The following is a 19208-nucleotide window of genomic DNA, read 5'->3' as shown; positions in this document are numbered from 1 at the left end:
ACATCAGTTATATATTTATATATAATTTATTTTATTTTTATGCAGGATATTATTCCGTTCATAGACAAGCACTGGGAGTCTATGACTACAAGGCAAAGACCTGGGAAAATGACATGGCCGAATAACATAGTAAAGACCATGGTGAGACACTTATTCTTGAGGGGTGTAGACTGCTGGACAAAGCCGGTGATGTGACTTTGTGTTATGTTTGCTTTTCATTTCTCATTAGCCAGCACGTTTGCCTTTTTAGGTCTATTTGAGACTCCTGACGAGTTAGAAATCGTCATTGTGTAAGTCATCGCAATACTTGGAAAGAGTAGCAGACAAAAAATTCTACTAACCTCTACACTGTTCGATCCCCCTCTAAAAATATAGTGCCTTAGATGTAGTGTAGCTTATTCGCCCATTACTTAAATGTTTTTGTTTTTTCAGTTTCTCAGCCAAACTAGAATTTCTGAAATATCAATACAACTACTCTTCCTTTCTACTGTCTCAGAGTGGTGTGGAGAAACAATGATAAAGATTGTATAATTCAAATACAATTTAAAAATCGAAGGGTTGTTGTGTTGCCTGGTTAATTCAGCTGGAATTATAAGACCATGTTCACATTGATTTTCACTAGAAAAAGGCAAATCTTCTCATATTTCTGGATTCTATCATTGGAAAAAATCAGTCTGTCTTCTTTACAGTGCAAAGAACGGGACGTGTTTCTGGTGAAGGAGCACCCAGACCCAGGCAGCAAAGATCCAGAGGATGATTATCCTAAATTTGGCATTCTCGATCAGGTATGCATATGTATATCATCCACTTTTGTTATGGATTCCTACTATCATTTGCAGTAAATTCCAATGTTTTTTTTTTTTTTTTTACTAGCCGAATTCCTAGATTTTAGTCTCCTTAGAGCAATATTTTTTTTTAACATACTAGTGCATTAATTGCTTCTTGATTTCTAGTGGGGTGGGTAACTTGACCTTGCAGATTTGTAATGCAACTGATGTAGTGTATATCTAATTGTGCTAATACGTCTGCACCTTACACATGCATTTATTAAAATAGATGTTCATGTTTACATCTTGATTGAGTTCTCAGATGCGCGTTATATTCTTCATACTCTTAAAGTCATTTTAATTAACTGTAGGAGTTTCATAGCTGCCTGAATATTTTTTGCATGTTTCAGCATTCACAATTTAACCTTACTCATCTAACATACTTTTTGGGGTTGTGGTTATAGGCCTTGATGCCATGGGCAGAATCTGTTAGTCTAAATTTGTACAGCTGGCATTTTCAAAATGGCTGAGCAGTCTCTTCAGTAATTGATTAGTCTTGAGGCTAAGTGTATTTGGCCGAAAAAGCAGCCAGAATCACAGACACTTATACCAAATCAAGGATCCTGCATCTTGTGTTAAGACAAAGTGGCATTTTATTTATCGGACATCTTCATTATATGTGATGGAAAATGGGATGGCAATTCATGAGCTGAAGAAGGTGCTATAATTTAAAACGTTGAATGTTGAACAACAGAGGCTTGAAGGGTCACCATGAGTACCAACAATCTGAACAAGTGTGCATTAGACACAATGCATGCCTGTGTGGCTTGTATATTGTTTGGGAAATGGGAAGCAGTATGAGAATAAGAAGGGCTGACTGTACGATTTTTAGGATCATGGTGTCGAGTATTGGCTGCCAGTCATTTTTTTTTTTTTTTCTTTTTCTTTTTTTAAACTCTGAATTTAAGAGCAATTTCAGATTCTCCTCCCTCCCACTCTCTCCCTGAATGCTTAGCTTTCTGCCATTTACGTATTTTGGGCATTTGTGAAGACCCTGCAAGATTGATGGCTTGCAACAGCATCTATTGCTTGCTAATGTGAGCATCTTGCCACCTTCAACTGCGCTGCCATAAAAGACCAGCAGGAGTGCTTTTGAAGTTAATTGTGTGGGTGGTGTGCACAGCAGCCCATATCCAACATTAAACTTGTGTGCTAAGGGGGCATTTTCTGTGCCATATAAATGCGGTATTAATTAACAGTTCAATACGTCAGTTGGGGTTCATTTCTTACATAGTTTTCACTGTTTTAGGAGTCCGAGCACATACACCAGTCTTTCAGTTTACTTAGTGTAAACGCAGCAGCAGAAAATAATGCTAATATTGGTCGTAAGCACCTTTCGGTTTTGGTCAACTAATGCTCCAGTTCAGGGCACTGTTCTTTGGAATGAGGAATACCACTTGAATCTTTACCAAAGTGCACGGCAGCAAAGAGATGGTCACCACTTCCATCCTTGCGTAGTTGTCTACGTGACTGGACACAAGAAAAAGCAGTAACAGTATGTGAGGTGACTACAAATCTATTAACGTTGATTTCTCTCTGCCATAGTGGCAAATAGTGAGACTGCTAAAGCATTAATGGGGCTGATGTAGTGAATGATGCCATTAGAATGATAGAAATTGTAGACATCTAAGTGGAATTTAGAAGGATATATGGCTGCACCCAGAAAAGTTTTGAAATTTCTCAGTGTGAAAAGTCACCTTGTCTCTACTTGCATATTGCAATTAATAACAGTCAGCATAGGCAATAGAGCAGGTTTCAGGCTATTAGAAGATAGATATTCTGTTGAGACAGATCTGAAGTGGGTTGTACAGTGGTGCATGATCACTAAACCTGTGCTAGGTCTACTATTTCAGCGACCATTCCATCCTAAATATTTATATTGTTGTTCTTGCAACATATTTGTACAAAAGCACCAACTCCATGGGACATCAGACAAATGGAATTTCCAGTGCTATAAACCTTGCCCAACAGATCACTTTTGGAGCGTGTTATGTTCTACATCCATGTTGAAATCATGTAAAACGCTTCCAAGTTGTGAATGTTGATTGTATGGTTCCACTGCTGTGTCTCATTCTGGAAGTATTCCACTGAATGTCAGTTGGAGCACTTTCATTCGAGACGACCGCTGTGGCTCTACTGCAATCTTCAAATAAACTAATTTTGAGTCGAATATATCCATGCTTGTAATGTAATTTGTCAAAACACAAATTAGCGATGAAGGTGGTATACAAACCCACTTGTGATGAGCAAAATGAAAGAGCGCAGTTCCTCTTTATTCTTGGGTCTGAGACCCTGTACCTCCACTCTAACCAGCCCTGGCCTTGGACAAATGCCCTTCCTCGAGAAACTGTTTCTCAAAAATTGGTGATCTGGAGCCACTGCACAGAGCCCACCCTGCAAGGGCAAAATTCCGCCGGTGCTGTCTGCAATGAGCTGTTGAAGGTGAGAGGGTTTGTAGTTTCTTGGCGGGTCCTCAATGCTTTATTGACTATAATTTCAGTGGAGGATTTGAGTTGCAGGGGTTTCCTCGATACTGCAACATGGAGCACTATTGTGCTCAATTTTTTTTTTTTTTTTTTTTTTTTTTGGTGGGTGTGGGGGCTGGCGGCGAAGGGTGGTTAGACTGGCTACAGGACGCACGCACTGTGCATCATACTAGGCCCTATTTTGCTGGTACATGCACATCTTGGCTGCATGCACTACCCGTACTACTAGTACTTGCTGCCTCTTGTGGGAATAGACACAATTTTTGCCACCATTTTATTCAAAATTGTGCCTAATTAAGTATAGCCCCAAGGAGGTTAGTGTGTCTCTCTATCTTAATCTCTGGCCCCATCTTGTGTGTGGCTACCCCACTTTCTATTGTGCCACGACATGCCATTCTTGCATTGTTTGTCAGTGGTAATTTCAGCAGGCTACAGTCATTTGGCAGTGTCTGCTTGTGACAGCTTCAACAGTGACATGCACGCCAATGTCAGCATTTTATCCATTGTACTGTGGTTGTTGCTGGCGTTGTCTTCAGGATTCAGTTTTGACATGCACACCAGCTTGGAGCGACTTCTGCATTTCTGTACTAGCGTGTCACTGGCAAAACATTCTCCTTAAGTGACACGCTCACCATGGCCATTCAGGTGACTGACTATACATGTTTTATCTTTTCTGCACCAAGTGTTACACTGGATCTCACTTTGGTGACACTCTCACCACTCCTTTTTTTAAGTGTCTTCAACATTTTATGGAAGATGTATTTCATTTCACTACATGTGTGGGATTGAACACCTGCTCGTTTCTTTCTATTACCTTACATTTATCTGTGGTTTTATTTCTCATTTTGGTCATTGGCACTTAACTTTTTTTATCTAGTCTTTTAGGATGCTTTGTACAACATGTATTGTCATCCAGTCAGTTAATCCTTCTCTGCCACTTTTAGAATCACCAGGCAATCCCAGTATTCCCTGAAATAATGGTTTGACACCTTTGAAATGTATCTTGGTGCAATTGGGGCGTCACGCTTCACATCATAAAGAAAAAAAAAAATCATACTCCTACATTCTTTGGGCTTTGAAGGTAGGGAAGTCTTTAAGCATCTACCAGTGATTGTGCTGGCCAAGGGAGAAGAGTTGGATGACTATCAAGAGGTGGTAAAAAAAAAAAAAAAAATGGTTGCGAGATTTGACATCCAGCCCAGCTTGATAGTCCTAATTCATAAATTTTTCAAACGTTCTCAAATGCAGAAACAGAATGGTGACTCTTACTAAGGAAATTAGTGCACTAACTACAGAAGCAGGCCGTTAGATCACTGGTTTTGACCTCCTCTTAAAGAAATAAAACAAAAATGCAGAAGGCAGGAAAGAATATTATCTTAAAGGAATTATCTTAAGGAAGAAAAGTCTAGATACAAACACCTTATTTATGAAAGCAAAACATTGATTGTCATTGAGAAAACAAAATAAAAAAATGTATACAGCAAAAAGTTCCACAAGAGAACGATTCAAAACAGTCCCACGTACCATCTAGGTTTACAGCGTCCCCTTGTCAATCTCTTTGTGATAGGCTTGTGGAGGAGATAAATGCTAAATTAAACACTAATGCTAAGGCTGCAGCTTTCGCAGTACGTGCCAGTAAAGGAGCTTGTGAAAAAAAAACATTCTCATTTCCACCTCTTACGGTGGAAAAAAACAGTCAAGCTTATAGGCCAAATAAAGTCAGTGGCTCCATCAGACCTCTGTACCTCAAATATAGTTCATTATGTAGCAGAAACGATGTCCCCTTCTCTTAACATTCTTTTGAACTCCATTACTGACTCAGGTGAGTTCCCTATCAAACGAAGAAAGCTTTTCATCCTCCTATTACTGAAAAAATCTGTTAGATGGCATGTGTGGCTGTAGATACACATGAAATGCATATGCTTGCTTCAACTATTCTATCTCGCACAAATAAAATGGAAATGGGCTATTCATCACCGCATTCACATAGTTGCACAATATCTTCCAGGGACAGACAATCAATTTGCAGACCTGCTCAGCAGGATGCAGCAACAAGTCCATGAATAGGAACTCGACCCACAAGACCTTCACCAGTACTTTCTAAAGTGGGGAACACCTCAAATAGACCTATTTGCCACACCTCAAAACGCAAAATGCCCAAACTTCGCCTCCAAGTATCCTCACCCTCAGTCAAAAGGCAATGCTCTATGGATGAGTTGGTCAGGAATATTTGCTTAAGATTTCCCCCCTCTCCCACTCATTCCTTTTCTAGTACGGAAGCTCCAACAGTCTTCCTTCACCTTGATCCTGGTAGCTCCTACATGGGCATGTCAGCCATGGTTCACAACACTTCTAGATCTCTCAGTAGTTCCACATCAGAAGCTCCCCAACAGACCTGACCTTCGAACAGAAAATCAAGGACAATTAAGACATCCAGACCCCAAATCACTCAACCTAGTGATTTGGCTCCTGAAGTCATAGAATCTGGTTATTTACATCTGCCACAAGAATGTATGGATGTTCTTAAAGAAGTGCAAAAACAACAAGTGATGGACGGAATGCTGAACATTGTCAAACATTCACCCCCAGTCACAGATCTGGGTTTAATCCATCGTTTTTTTGCTGCCCATGCCATTCCAGTTTGGACCCAGCCATATGCAAATCAGTCTTGACCCTGTTCCCCATGGGAACAGTCCAGCCCGAACTGCTGGGCCAGGTCTTCCCTGAACTGGAAACAAGCATCCTGGGACCGGTTTCGGGGTTTCACCCCTCATCAGCCAGGCTAGCTTGAATCCAGTGGCATGGGAAGCACGGGACCCACGTCTGGGCATACCCTTCCCACTTACGGCGACAAATGCAAAAACAACAAGTGATGGACGGAATGCTGAACATTGTCAAACATTCACCCCCAGTCACAGATCTGGGTTTAATCCATCGTTTTTTTGCTGCCCATGCCATTCCAGTTTGGACCCAGCCATATGCAAATCAGTCTTGACCCTGTTCCCCATGGGAACAGTCCAGCCCGAACTGCTAGGCCAGGTCTTCCCTGGACTGGAAACAAGCATCCTGGGACCGGTTTCGGGGTTTCACCCCTCATCAGCCAGGTTCAAACTGGGGTGGCATGGTGAGCAAAATAATGGATGGATTAAACCCAGATCTGTGACTGGGGGTGAATGTTTGATTGGTTCCACATTCCGTCCATCCAGTTACGCTATCCCACAGCGTTTGTATTTTGCTTTGCTTTTGCCACCCTAAGTGCGCCGGGTATGCCCAGACGTGGGTCCCGGGCTCACTGTGCCACTGGATTCAAGCTAGCCTGGTTGAAGAGGGGTGAAACCCCGAAACCGGTCCCAGGATGCTTGTTTCCGGTCCAGGGAGAACCTGGCCGGGCAGTTCGGGCTGGACTGTTCCCATGTGGAACAGGGTCAAGACTGATTTGCATATGGCTGGGTTCAAACTGGGGTGGCATGGTGAGCAAAATAATGGATGGATTAAACCCAGATCTGTGACTGGGGGTGAATGTTTGATTGGTTCCGCATTCCGTCCATCCAGTTACGCTATCCCACAGCGTTTGTATTTTGCTTTGCTTTTGCCGCCCTAAGTGCGCCGGGTATGCCCAGACGTGGGTCCCGGGCTCACTGTGCCACTGGATTCAAGCTAGCCTGGCTGAAGAGGGGTGAAACCCCGAAACCGGTCCCAGGATGCTTGTTTCCGGTCCAGGGAGAACCTGGCCTGGCAGTTCGGGCTGGACTGTTCCCATGTGGTACAGGGTCAAGACTGATTTGCATATGGCTGGGTTCAAACTGGGGTGGCATGGTGAGCAAAATAATGGATGGATTAAACCCAGATCTGTGACTGGGGGTGAATGTTTGATTGGTTCCGCATTCCGTCCATCCAGTTACGCTATCCCACAGGGTTTGTATTTTGCTTTGCTTTTGCCGCCCTAAGTGCGCCGGGTATGCCCAGACGTGGGTCCCGGGCTCACTGTGCCACTGGATTCAAGCTAGCCTGGCTGAAGAGGGGTGAAACCCCGAAACCGGTCCCAGGATGCTTGTTTCCGGTCCAGGGAGAACCTGGCCGGGCAGTTCGGGCTGGACTGTTCCCATGTGGAATAGGGTCAAGACTGATTTGCATATGGCTGGGTTCAAACTGGGGTGGCATGGTGAGCAAAATAATGGATGGATTAAACCCAGATCTGTGACTGGGGGTGAATGTTTGATTGGTTCCGCATTCCGTCCATCCAGTTACGCTATCCCACAGCGTTTGTATTTTGCTTTGCTTTTGCCGCCCTAAGTGCGCCAGGTATGCCCAGACGTGGGTCCCGGGCTCACTGTGCCACTGGATTCAAGCTAGCCTGGCTGAAGAGGGGTGAAACCCCGAAACCGGTCCCAGGATGCTTGTTTCCGGTCCAGGGAGAACCTGGCCTGGCAGTTCGGGCTGGACTGTTCCCATGTGGAACAGGGTCAAGACTGATTTGCATATGGCTGGGTTCAAACTGGGGTGGCATGGTGAGCAAAATAATGGATGGATTAAACCCAGATCTGTGACTGGGGGTGAATGTTTGATTGGTTCCGCATTCCGTCCATCCAGTTACGCTATCCCACAGCGTTTGTATTTTGCTTTGCTGTTCTTAAAGAAGCACATACATCCACAACTAGACAATGTTAAACAGCAAAATGGAAACATTTTGTTTGCTACAGCCAATCAAAAGATATTGACCCTCACAAGCTAACGGTTCAAGAGATTGTCTGTTACTTCCTGTATATAAAAAAGCTACTCTTCCTTCATATCCATTTGTCTTCATTTAGCAGCTATAGCGGAATATCTTCAGAACAGACTGCATCCTTATTTGTTTAAAGTTCCCATTACTAAGGCATTTATGGAAGGGCTTAAAAAAGAAATATTCCACCAAGGGTTACTCCAGCCCTATCCTAGAATCTTAACATAATTCTCAAAAAGCTTATGCATCCCCCTTTTGAGCCACTGCACTCTTTTTCTTCACAATTCCTGCAATGGAAAGTAGCCTTTTTAGTCACTATCACTTCCCTTACACATGTGAGTGAGCTCCAGGCTTCAACATTGGAAGAACCTTTCTTCTAAATTCACAAGGAAACAATTGTAATATGAACTAATCCAAAATTCCTTCCAAAAGTAGTTTCGCAATTTCATATCGATCAGTCAATGGAATTATCAGTTTTCTTTGCCCAACCAGATTCTGTAGCGGAAAGGTCTCTACACACCCTTGATGTTAAAAGGGCTCTTATGTATTATATAGACAGAACCAAGGACTTTGTGGCTTTTTCAATGCCCCATTAAGGAGAGCCTGTATCTAAAGCAAGTATAGCTAGATGGATAGTCAAGTATATTCAAACTTGCTATGATAAAACCAAACAACATTTACCTATACCACCTAGAGCGCACTCCACTAGGAAGAAAGGTGCGTCTGTGGCATTTTTCTGTAACATACCTATAGCAGATATTTGTAAATCAGCTACATGGTCTACACCACATACCTTTACAAAACATTGTGTAGATGTATTTGCACGTCAACAGGCAAATGTTGGGAACGCAGTACTAAAAACACTTTCAAACAATTGAGGTTCCTGCACGCTAGCCACCCCTTGATGGAGGGACTGCTTTTACAGTCTATGCATAGCATGTGTAGCTACAGCCACACATGCTATTGAATGGAAAATGTTACTTACTAGTAGACATCTGTTTGTGGCATGTAGTGCCGTAGATTCACATGAGCGCTCCCTTCTCCCCGTAAACATTAGGACGGTTGCAGTATATTAATATGTAAATATTTTACATATGTAGATACTTTGCATGGACATCTTTTCTATCCTACTCTAAACATTAGGACGGTTGCAGTATATTAATATGTAAATATTTTACATATGTAGATACTTTGCATGGACATCTTTTCTATCCTACTCTTTTCACTATATCACTCTTCCGCCTGCGGAGAAGCAATCTAACCAAGGACTCCATGTGCAGTATTACCGAGAGGAGTCACCGCTCGATTCCGGTGACTCCAAAAGTTTCTTAGAAGAAACTTAAGTTGTACCACTCGAAACCCAACATTAGATGGCGAGCTTATGCACAGCATGTGAATCTACAGCACTACGTGCCAGGAACAGATGTCTACTGGTAAGTAAATTTTTCCTTGCTAGTTCCCAGAGAAATAAAGAAATATTGCCCCATATCTCGTTTACCTTTTCTAGCAAAAATTTTGGAGAATTACATGAATATTGTACTCTCTAAATATCAAGAAAATTTAATTTTGGACTCAGCTGAATTTGGATTTATACAAACCATTGTACCAAGTTAGCGCTGGCAGTAGCCACAGGAGAAAAGCATTTGGCAATGGGGGGAAGGTGACCATGATCCTTTTGGATCTGTCGGCAGCTTTCAACATTGTGAACCATGTGATCATGCGGGAACGTTTGGTAGAAATCGGATTTGGAGTTACCCATCTTGATGTATTTCATTAATTTCTCTCAGATGGAGAGCATTCAGTTGCCATGGGAGACTTTGTATCTAAATCTTTCTCACTGCCTTGTGGTGTTCACCAGAGTTCATCATTGAGCCCCACACTCTTAAATATTTATGTGGCTCCCCTGACAAGGCTGATTCGCTCTTTTGGTCTGGCCTATGCCGATTATACTCCAATTGTGTGATCCATTTTGAATGATGTGAACGAGGTCACACATTGCTTTAAAAACTGCATGGAGAGTGTCGCAGAATGAATGTGTAACAGCTCTCTGATGTTGAACTTGTACAAAACCGAGGACCTTCTGACACACTTTCTGGGACCAATCATGGTGGTTATAGATCGGCCCTCCTCTTAACCTGGTATCTTCAGTCAGGAACCTGAGCATCATTTTTGATTCCAGTCTGTCCTTTAATGCACAAACCAAAAAATTAACTTTCGCTTATTCCTTATGAACTGCAGAAATCCATGCTCACTGCTCTAGCCCTGTCAAAGGCTGATGAATGCCTAAATATATGGCATTGCAATAGTCCAGTGTTCTTTCAAGAAACTTCAAGGCCTACAAAATGTGGCCGCCTGACTGCTGAAGAAATTTCCCAAGTTTGTCTCTGAAGTTTTTTCTAACTTTATTGGCTCCCTCTGAAAAAAAGTGATGTTCAGTGCCCTTTGTCTGGCACTTAAATCTCTGTATGGCAAAGGTCCTGCATACCTGAAAAGTAGTCTTTCCTGATACACCCGAGAAGAACCCTTCACTCAGAAACTGCTAGGACAGTCCTGTTTTTAACTTTGGAAGAGAGAGAGATCGGGTGGAAGGAGCTTTATCCACATGACATGTCAACTATTGAATAACTTACTTTACCAACTCAGAGCCCAGTCTAACTTTTACATTTTCAGAAAACATCTGAAAACCTTGTTTTTTCCAATTAATTGTGATAGTTCCTTTCTAGTGGCAAATGTTTGGTTCTATCCATTCTTTTTTAATGTTAGCAACACCAGCACCAAGATGCTTTTGGCATTTGAGTGCTCTATAAAAACATTTCCATATCAATTGTTCTCCGTTTCAATTTGGAGCATGCCATGACAAATTGATATGAGTTCAGTTTATTGGCCACTGCTCCGATGAGCAGATTCAATAAAAACTCCTAACCATGGGCAGTCCGTTGTTGGAAGATATCCTAAAAGTGCCTAAATGTGTGAAGTGAAACTTGCACAGTTATCCCTTAAAGAACTTAGTGTGACGCCTACTGTTAAAGAGAAAGCTAGTGTACTATCTTCTGGCCAGGCTGTACGTAGAGATGCAAAAAGTGTAGAAACGTGTTTTTTTTTTTTTTTTTTTAATTCATATTGTGTGTTTTTAGGTGTGGCAATGCCCCATATAGTAGAGAGAGCAAAGGGTGTCATGCCACCAATGTGTCATGTTTTAAGTGTGGCAGAGTTGGACTGTAGGAAGTTGGCTCTGTGTATACTATTTCAAAGTAAGAAATAGTGTGCAGAGTGTCCAAGGGTTCCCCTAAGAGGTAAGATAGTGGCTAAATTAGATCATTCTAATGCTCTTATATGGCAGTGTGGTCTAGCAGTCGGCTTATCAGAGGGTAGTGTTAAGCATTTGTTGTACACACACAGGCAATAAATGAGGAACACACACTCAGACTTACTCCAGGGCCATAGGTTTTTATATAGAAAAATATATTTTCTTAGTTTAATAACCACAGGTTCACGATTTGAAGTAAACACATAAAATGCAAGGTACTTCATACAGGTAAGTTAGGAACTTTGTATATGATATTGCTTTTATTCAGTCTTTGTTAAAATGGCAATAAGTTATTTTAAAAGTGGACACAGTGCAAAAATTAACAGTTCTTTGGGGAGGTAAGAAATGGTTAGTTTGTCAGATAAATAAAACACTTACAAGTCTTAGTTCAAGGGCATAGGCAGCCCACCGTTGGGGGTTCAAGGAAACCCCAGTTACCACACCAGCAGCTCGGGCCGGTAAGGTGCAGAGGTCAAAGAGGTGCCCAAAACTCATAGGCACCTATGGAGAACCATAGGGGTTTTGTAGAGCACTGGGGGCGACACAAGTAGGTACACAAAACACACCCTCAGCGGCACAAGGGGGGCTGGGTGCAGTGTGAAAAGGAGGCGTCTGGTTTCAGATAGGAAACAATGGAGGGATCCGGGGCCACTCTAGTGGTGCAGGCAGGCACGGGGGGCTTTCTCAGGACAGCCACCACCTGGGCTAGGCAGAGGGTCGCCTGGGGGTCACTCCTGCACTGAGGTTCAGTTCCTTCAGGTCCTGGGGGCTGCGGGTGCAGTGCTGAATCCAGGCGTCTGGTCCCTTGTTACAGGCAGTTGCGGTCAGTGGGAGCCTCTGGATTCTCTCTGCAGGCATCGCTGTAGGGGCTCAGGGGGGTCGTGTCAGGCTACTCACGGAGTGGCAGTCGCCGGGGAGTCCTCCCTGTGGTGGTTTTCGTCTCTGGATCTCGAGCCAGGGGTGTCTGGTGCAGAGTGGGAAGTCTCACGCTTCCGGCGGGAAACGTGAAGTCTTTAAAAGTTGCTTCTTTGTTGCAAAGAAGTTGCTGTTAAGCAGAGCCGCTGCTCACGGGAGTTGCTTGGTCCTTTAGTCCAGGGCAGTCCCCTGAGGCTTCAGAGGTCGCTGGTCCCTGTCGGGTGTGTCACTGGTTGCAGGTTTTCGAGTCAGGAGACAGGCCGGTAGGGCTGGGGCCAAAGCAATTGTTGTCTTCCGTCTTCTCTGCAGGCTTGTAGGTCAGCAGTCCTTCTTGTTTCTTCAGGTTGTAGGAATCTGATTTCCTGGGTTCTGGGGTGCCCCTAAATACTAGATTTAGGGGTGTGTTTAGTTCTGGGAGGGCAGTAGACAGTGGCTACTGTCCTTGAGGGTAGCACATCCCTAATCCTATTGGGGGAATCCTCTGAAACTAAGATGGAGGATTTCTAAAGGCAGGGGTCACTTCAGCCCCGGGCACCTTAGGGGCTGTCCTGACTGGTGGGTGACTCCTCCTTGTTTTTCTCATTATCTCCTCCAAAAGTGGGGCAGTGGCCGGAGAGGCGGGCATCTCCACTAGCTGGGATGCCCTGGGGTGCTGTAACAAAAGGGGTGAGCCTTTGAGGCTCACCGCCAGGTGTTACAGTTCCTGCAGGGGGAGGTGAGAAGCACCTCCACCCAGTACAGTCTTGTCTCAAAGGCAGTCTCCCCATGTGGCCAGCAACTTGTCTGGTTTGTAGCAGGCTGGCAGGAACTGTTCAGCCTACACTAGAAGTCGGATTGGTATTCAGTGTGCATTTATTGTGCTGAGAAGTTTGATACCAAACTTCCCAGTTTTCAGAGTAGCCATTATGGAACTGTGGAGTTCCTGTTTGACAAACTCTCAGACCATCTACTCTTATGGCTACCCTGCACTTACAATGTCTAAGGTTTTGCTTAGGGGCATAGTGCTCATGCACATATGCCCTCACCTGTGGTGTAGTCCTCCCGGCCTTAGGGCAGAAAGGCCTGCTAGAGGGGTGACTTACCTATGCCTCAGGCAGTGTGAGGTTGGCATGGCAGTCTGAGGGGGTGCCATGTCGACTTAGTCTTTTTCTCCCCACCAGCACACACAAGCTGTGAGGCAGTGTGCATGTGCTGAGTGAGGGGTCCACAGGGTGGCATAAGACATGCTGCAGCCCTTAGAAACCTTCCCTGGCATCAGGGCCCTTGGTACCAGGGGTACCAGTTACAAAGGACTTATCTGAGTGCCAGGACTGTGCCAATTGTGAAAGCAAAGGTACAGTTTAGGAAAGAATGCTGGGGCCTGGTTAGCAGGGTCCCAGCACACTTTTCAATCAAAACTTAGCATCAGCAAAGGCAAAAGGCTAGGGGGTAACCATGCCAAGGAGGCATTTCCTTACATGGACACATTGCAATAGTGTGCCAGGGCGGACAAAATAGAGTGCTGAATGTTAGTTTGACGCTTTTCGTCCTCCAACATAGGACTTCTTCAGGGCTGTAAGACAATACATATAATTTACATTGAATACACAAACAACAAAAGACCAATACCAACTAAATATATCCCCAAAATTAATTTTTGTACATGAAGACAAACATAGGTACATATAACTACATATCTTTATACAAACAAATAAAAGCAACAAAAAAGAATATCAAGGGAATGTATCACTTTTTCTCCAAGATAATTACTAATCTTCCCAAATTAAAAATACACAAACATACAACAAAACAACATCAACAATTATTTACCATATATATATATATATATATATATATATATATATATATATATATATATATATATATATATATATATATATATATATATATACACCTATACTCTATTATCTACCTTTTATTTTGTTTTTCATTTTATCACCCAAAATTAATACAACATAATATATCCTCAAGTGTTTATAAACCCACAATCAATCATCTAAGACCAAAATTACATACATAGTCAATCAGTTTCGAACTGGTTTGTCATATCCTGTTTCTCGCGTGCCCTTAATGTCTCCAGTTATACATCTAGTGTAAAGGAAAAAACCCTACTTCACATATTTTACATTTTCCTTGGCAATTGTCACCCCTTATAAATTATATTATTTTGTTTTACCCAATAGTATCATCCATAAACGTTCTACCCAGAGGGGAGGATGTGAGATGTCATAATCTCTTTTGCATTTTGTTGCCAAATAACACGTCCTCCTCACTTTTACCAACAATCAATAATATTTTTCTATTTGTTCGCAAATTGGCCAAATATTTTTAATGTCTTAGTGAAACATGCCTGAAGTCACCATAATTTGAACTCTTTGCTCAAATCTAATTCAAACAATGTTCTTACAATGCGATCTGTTTCCCCGCACTACTAGTCAATCCTAACATCGGTATAGTTCTTAATCTGAACCAACACAGACTTCTGACCTCATTCCAAAAACAATTTTAGATCAACTTATAAAACGTCGCTCACAGATAAACCATAGGAATACCTTCTGTAATTTCACAAAATTGTGCAGCCGTTTCAACACCTCCCATTGTTACGGCGTTCCATAATCGCACCCACTTGTGAGTATGCAATATGTTTCTGCAAACCATGTGCCATGAATGACTGGAAAAAAAGGCTGGTGATTAAGATACAGTGTTGAGGAAGGTCAAAGAATTTATTGTAAGTGAATGGCCTAAGGAAAGAAGCATATGTACGGCAATTCAACTGTTCTGTATGGTTGCAGAGGATCTTTCCATAGAAGATGTGTGGGAAAGAGATGTGATACATTTTTGCCACCTACACTATTCGTGCTGTGCTGGTACGAAATGCCCATGAGGGTCGTCTTGGGTCAACTGTGATGAAGGCAAGAGTTAGTGCCCATTGCCTTTTAATAGACAATGATGTCGCTATTGTGATGGAGTGTGTGGTGTTTAGCAGAGCTGGAAAGGGTTCAAGATTGCGACACCACCTTTGCAACCTATATCTTTACTTGAAAGGTCATGGATGAAAGTGGGCATTGATATGGTAGGAGCATTCAGCTTTCTTCCGTATCATTTACGCTATGCATTTGTACGGATGGACTACCATAGCAGATGGCCTGAGGTTTACAGTGCAGTTCTAAAATATATTTTAATGAGGGAGGGCTTCCTGAAGTCCATCCTCGGACAGTGGTTCCCAACCTTTTGACTTCTGTAGACCCCCATTTTATCATTACTGGAACCCGGGCCCCCACTGAATTATTGGAATCCAGGGACCACCCCCATTAAGTCATTATTGAAAGCTGGGGACCTAATCTGTAAATAATATAAAATTTTCTAAGCAGTCACAGACCCCCTTCACCCCTCCCCAGGAGCCTTCGCGGACCCCAAGGGATCCCCAGACCACAGGTTGGGAACCACCGATCTACAACAACAGTTACGTTTGTAAATCAAGATATGAAGTAGTTCTTGGAAGAGTCTTCTGTGAAACATCTAAGAAGCTCACTTTAACATCCACAAGCCAAAAGTTTAGTGGAGAGAATAAATATTTGTGGTTGAGTGTATATAGCGGGTCAAGAACAATGGTTATGACACAGAAGAAGCCCTGAAATCTTTGCTGTGGTTTTATCGTAATACTCCCCATTCTCTCACCAAGGTATCCCCTTTTAAGTTACTCAGAGGGCGTCAATCCACTTTGATACTTTATCCTGCCTGGTTATCTAAAGATGTACAAAATAATGTTACAAGAATTGTGTATCGGAGGGACGTTCTTAGTAGGGTGGGATGCAAACAGAGTAAAATAAAAGCTGTTTGGTTGACTTTTGATGTCCTACCTCTCTAACATTTCGACCTGGTAATGGAGTGTGTTAAGGTGAGGCATTTTGTGAAGAAAGGGAATGCATTAATGGTGGAAGGTGGACAATGGTTGAATTTTGGTAAAAGCGTGAAGGTACGAGATGATACTCTCGAGGACATGCCTGTTTTTTCATCCGGTCCCTTCAGTCGTGTTTTTGAGAGGGAAATCAAATGATCAGTCTCTCAAAGGGCTTCCACTGAGATGGAACTATGTAGTTCTACTCGTGAAAAGCATTTACCTTGGAAGCTGAGATCAAGTCCTATATATGGGAATGTTAATGTGTGTAATGCTGATGTTTTTCTTGCAATGTTTTCAGGACTAGTTATGTTTGTGCTTATAATATAAATATATATTTTTTAAAACGAAGGTTACAGGGACGTTATAGGTAGGCTCACATTTTAAACGTACAAAACCATAGAATTTCAGCTGTTAAAATTAGTTATTTCAAGTAACTAGAATTTGTGCCCTAAGGTAACTAGAATTCATTCCCTTACCATTCACAGTTTTGTCTTCAATGTTTTAATGCAAGTATTACATTAATATTATCAATGATGTTATCAAAGATGTCATGAGTGTTGCAGTATGTGAGGTGATTAGCAGTGCATGGTGATGGCGCGAGTTAGAATTCGCTTATGGCACGAGTTATAGTAACTTGATATAACGGACTAGAACAGCTGAATTTCTGAGGTTTTGTATGTTTACAATGTGAGCCTAAATGGAACGTCGCTGTAACCTTTTTTTTTTTTTTTAAGTGAATTTCTTTTGGAATGGGTGGCAATGGTTGAGGGTTTAGCTCTATTTCCTAACTATAAAGTCCCTGTAACCTTTGGTTTTTCAGTGAATTTCTATGTTTTTTTTTCTGTAAAGTAATTTTAATTACTATATGGCAATTAAACCTCCGCTGTGCTCAGCCTTTGGCCATGCATGTCTAGGGTTGGCCGCATGGCCTGGCCTTCAGCCAACTCCCTATAACCGCCCAACACCGTGCCGCACAAGGCCTGCAGCCCGCGCCTCATAGCCACCCAACTCCCTTTAACTGCACCAACTCCACGCACAGCCTTTGACAGTGCTGGGCGCAGGGCCTGGCCAACCCCCATTTGCCTACACTGGTCCTGCACCACAATTTGAAAAGAAAAATGTATGTGTCAAGTAAAGAGTGAGATCACCTTTCAGTATGTACCTTAAATATTTGAATTTGAAAATAAATTTAAAGCAGGGAAGTGACAACTGACACGTAGACTGGAGCTCTCAACCTTCAATGTGAAGGTCTGAGACCTTAACCACTAGTGTCTAGGTGACTCCTGACTGTGTACTGTCTATGCATACTATGCATTCAACTCTAAGATGTTGATGGGCAGAAGACATAAATATTCCATCAGTAGGAATGGTTAATATTAAAAAACCACTACCATGAGAATCCAGGATTTGAAACTTCAACCTATGGAGTGACGCACAAAATGTTTTTATCGGCATGCTACAAGTAACTGTACTCTGCGGTGCAGCAAAACATAACTATAGCTTTGAAACCCTGCATCTTACCAGTGTGACACTTATTGTATGGAGAGACCATTGCAATAACAATCTCTCTCACTGTCTCTCTTCCATCCCATTATGGTATGGAAAAGGGGGAGAGAGAAAAGTGGCAGACTGCAGGGGCAGTTTTAAGGCCCCTGCTGAGCCGGCATTGCTCCCACAAGCAGGGAGCTGCTTTAAATAGCAGCGCCCTGGTTGCAGGAGCGATTTTCATCCGTTTTCTTATACGGGCCGGCCTTCCTGCATTCATTTCTAAGCTTTTTTATTTTTCCCCTGGGGAGGCTGTGCTCCATAAGATCTCCAGATGCTGATCCGGTGTCTGTTTATCTAACAGTGGTTACTCTGCATTGCTTAAAAAAATTATATTTCCAGTCCGGTGCCTTTAGAAGGGCCTTCAATGAATGAATCTGTAGGTGTTACTCCATCGGTTGTAAAAACTGTTACTCATACAAGCAGTTAGTGTGAGAGGGCATACAGTAATCCCTTCCCTGTTTCTTCGGCCAAAACCACAGGGGATCTGTCCTTGGGTTCTCAAAATCCTTGCAGCACGGCTCAAGAATTCCTGGAGTGCAGGAATGTAGATAATACAATAAAAATGGTGAAAAATCATACGTGCAGTCAGATTAATATCCAACACAAAAATCTTGCGCACCAGCAGCACTGATTTAAAAAAAAAAAAAAAAATTGTGATGTAAAATCACAGTATTTCATTATAATATGGAAACCGTTCTGCCTCACCAATTTATGACTGACTTTTTTATAAGCAAAACAATCTCTTAAAAGCACACTTGTTCAAGGTACACCAGTCCAAGACTGTGTAGTAGCTCTCCTTTTTTTTTTTTTTTTTTTTTTTTTTTAAATGGAGTATTGTTTATAGAATTTAGAAGAGGATTAATTCTGTAATTTTCTCACCCTGATCTGACCTTGTCTGGTTCCTGAATGCAGTTCTTCCAAAAGTTGCTCATCTGCTTGATCCTGTGCATAAGGAGAAACTATTTTACTGTAGAGATCAGTTTAGTGAAATTAATATAATTCTCGGAAAAGAACTGTACCAACTTACCTTTTTTGGTGGTCTATAGGATTGGTTTTTAATAGATGCATGTATAACTCTTCTCCTCCTTGGAGGTCAATTCTGAAGAGAACCGCCAAGGACAGACCAAGCCACCCCAATGCCAGAAACAAAAAAGAGCCAAAAATGAAGGGAGTAGTCCTCCCTATTTAGGGATTTATTAGTGTTGCTATGTTAGTTTACGGAGTATTCCTGTTCTAGCTGTGAATAGTTCATAGCATGTGATCCCAAAAATGTAGAGTAGCTGTGCTGCAGGATTGTAACTTTCCAGTTTGCTGGCTAAAAGAAGATGTTGATTACTACTGTGACTTCCTGTATCTTACATTAGATAAGTTTAATTTGCTTTTCTGTACTCTTTTTATAGCTTTTTATAATTATAAAACATTCCATCACCGGAATTGGCTATGTATTTTTTGTGTGTGTTTTTTTTTTTTTTTTTTTTTTTTTTCCTGGTAACATTCTGAAAAT

General features: G+C 42.2%; 1 protein-coding gene across 4 annotated transcripts in view; it reads left to right on the top strand.

Annotated features, from left to right (window-relative positions):
• Window positions 1–19208, top strand: part of ASH2L (ASH2 like, histone lysine methyltransferase complex subunit) — a 231446-nt gene that overhangs the window by 115431 nt on the left and 96807 nt on the right. For all 4 annotated transcript variants that reach the window (XM_069213442.1, XM_069213441.1, XM_069213444.1 and 1 more), the window contains 2 exons: window positions 46–141; window positions 690–785. In XM_069213442.1, the coding sequence (XP_069069543.1) occupies window positions 46–141; window positions 690–785 (192 nt within the window). The remainder of the gene's footprint in view (window positions 1–45; window positions 142–689; window positions 786–19208) is intronic.

The sequence above is a fragment of the Pleurodeles waltl genome, chromosome 11 (assembly GCF_031143425.1).
Source record: "Pleurodeles waltl isolate 20211129_DDA chromosome 11, aPleWal1.hap1.20221129, whole genome shotgun sequence".
Classification (NCBI taxonomy): Eukaryota; Metazoa; Chordata; class Amphibia; order Caudata; family Salamandridae; genus Pleurodeles; species Pleurodeles waltl.
The sequence above is the reverse complement of the archived record's forward strand: the minus strand, read 5'-3'. Positions and strand labels throughout refer to the sequence as shown.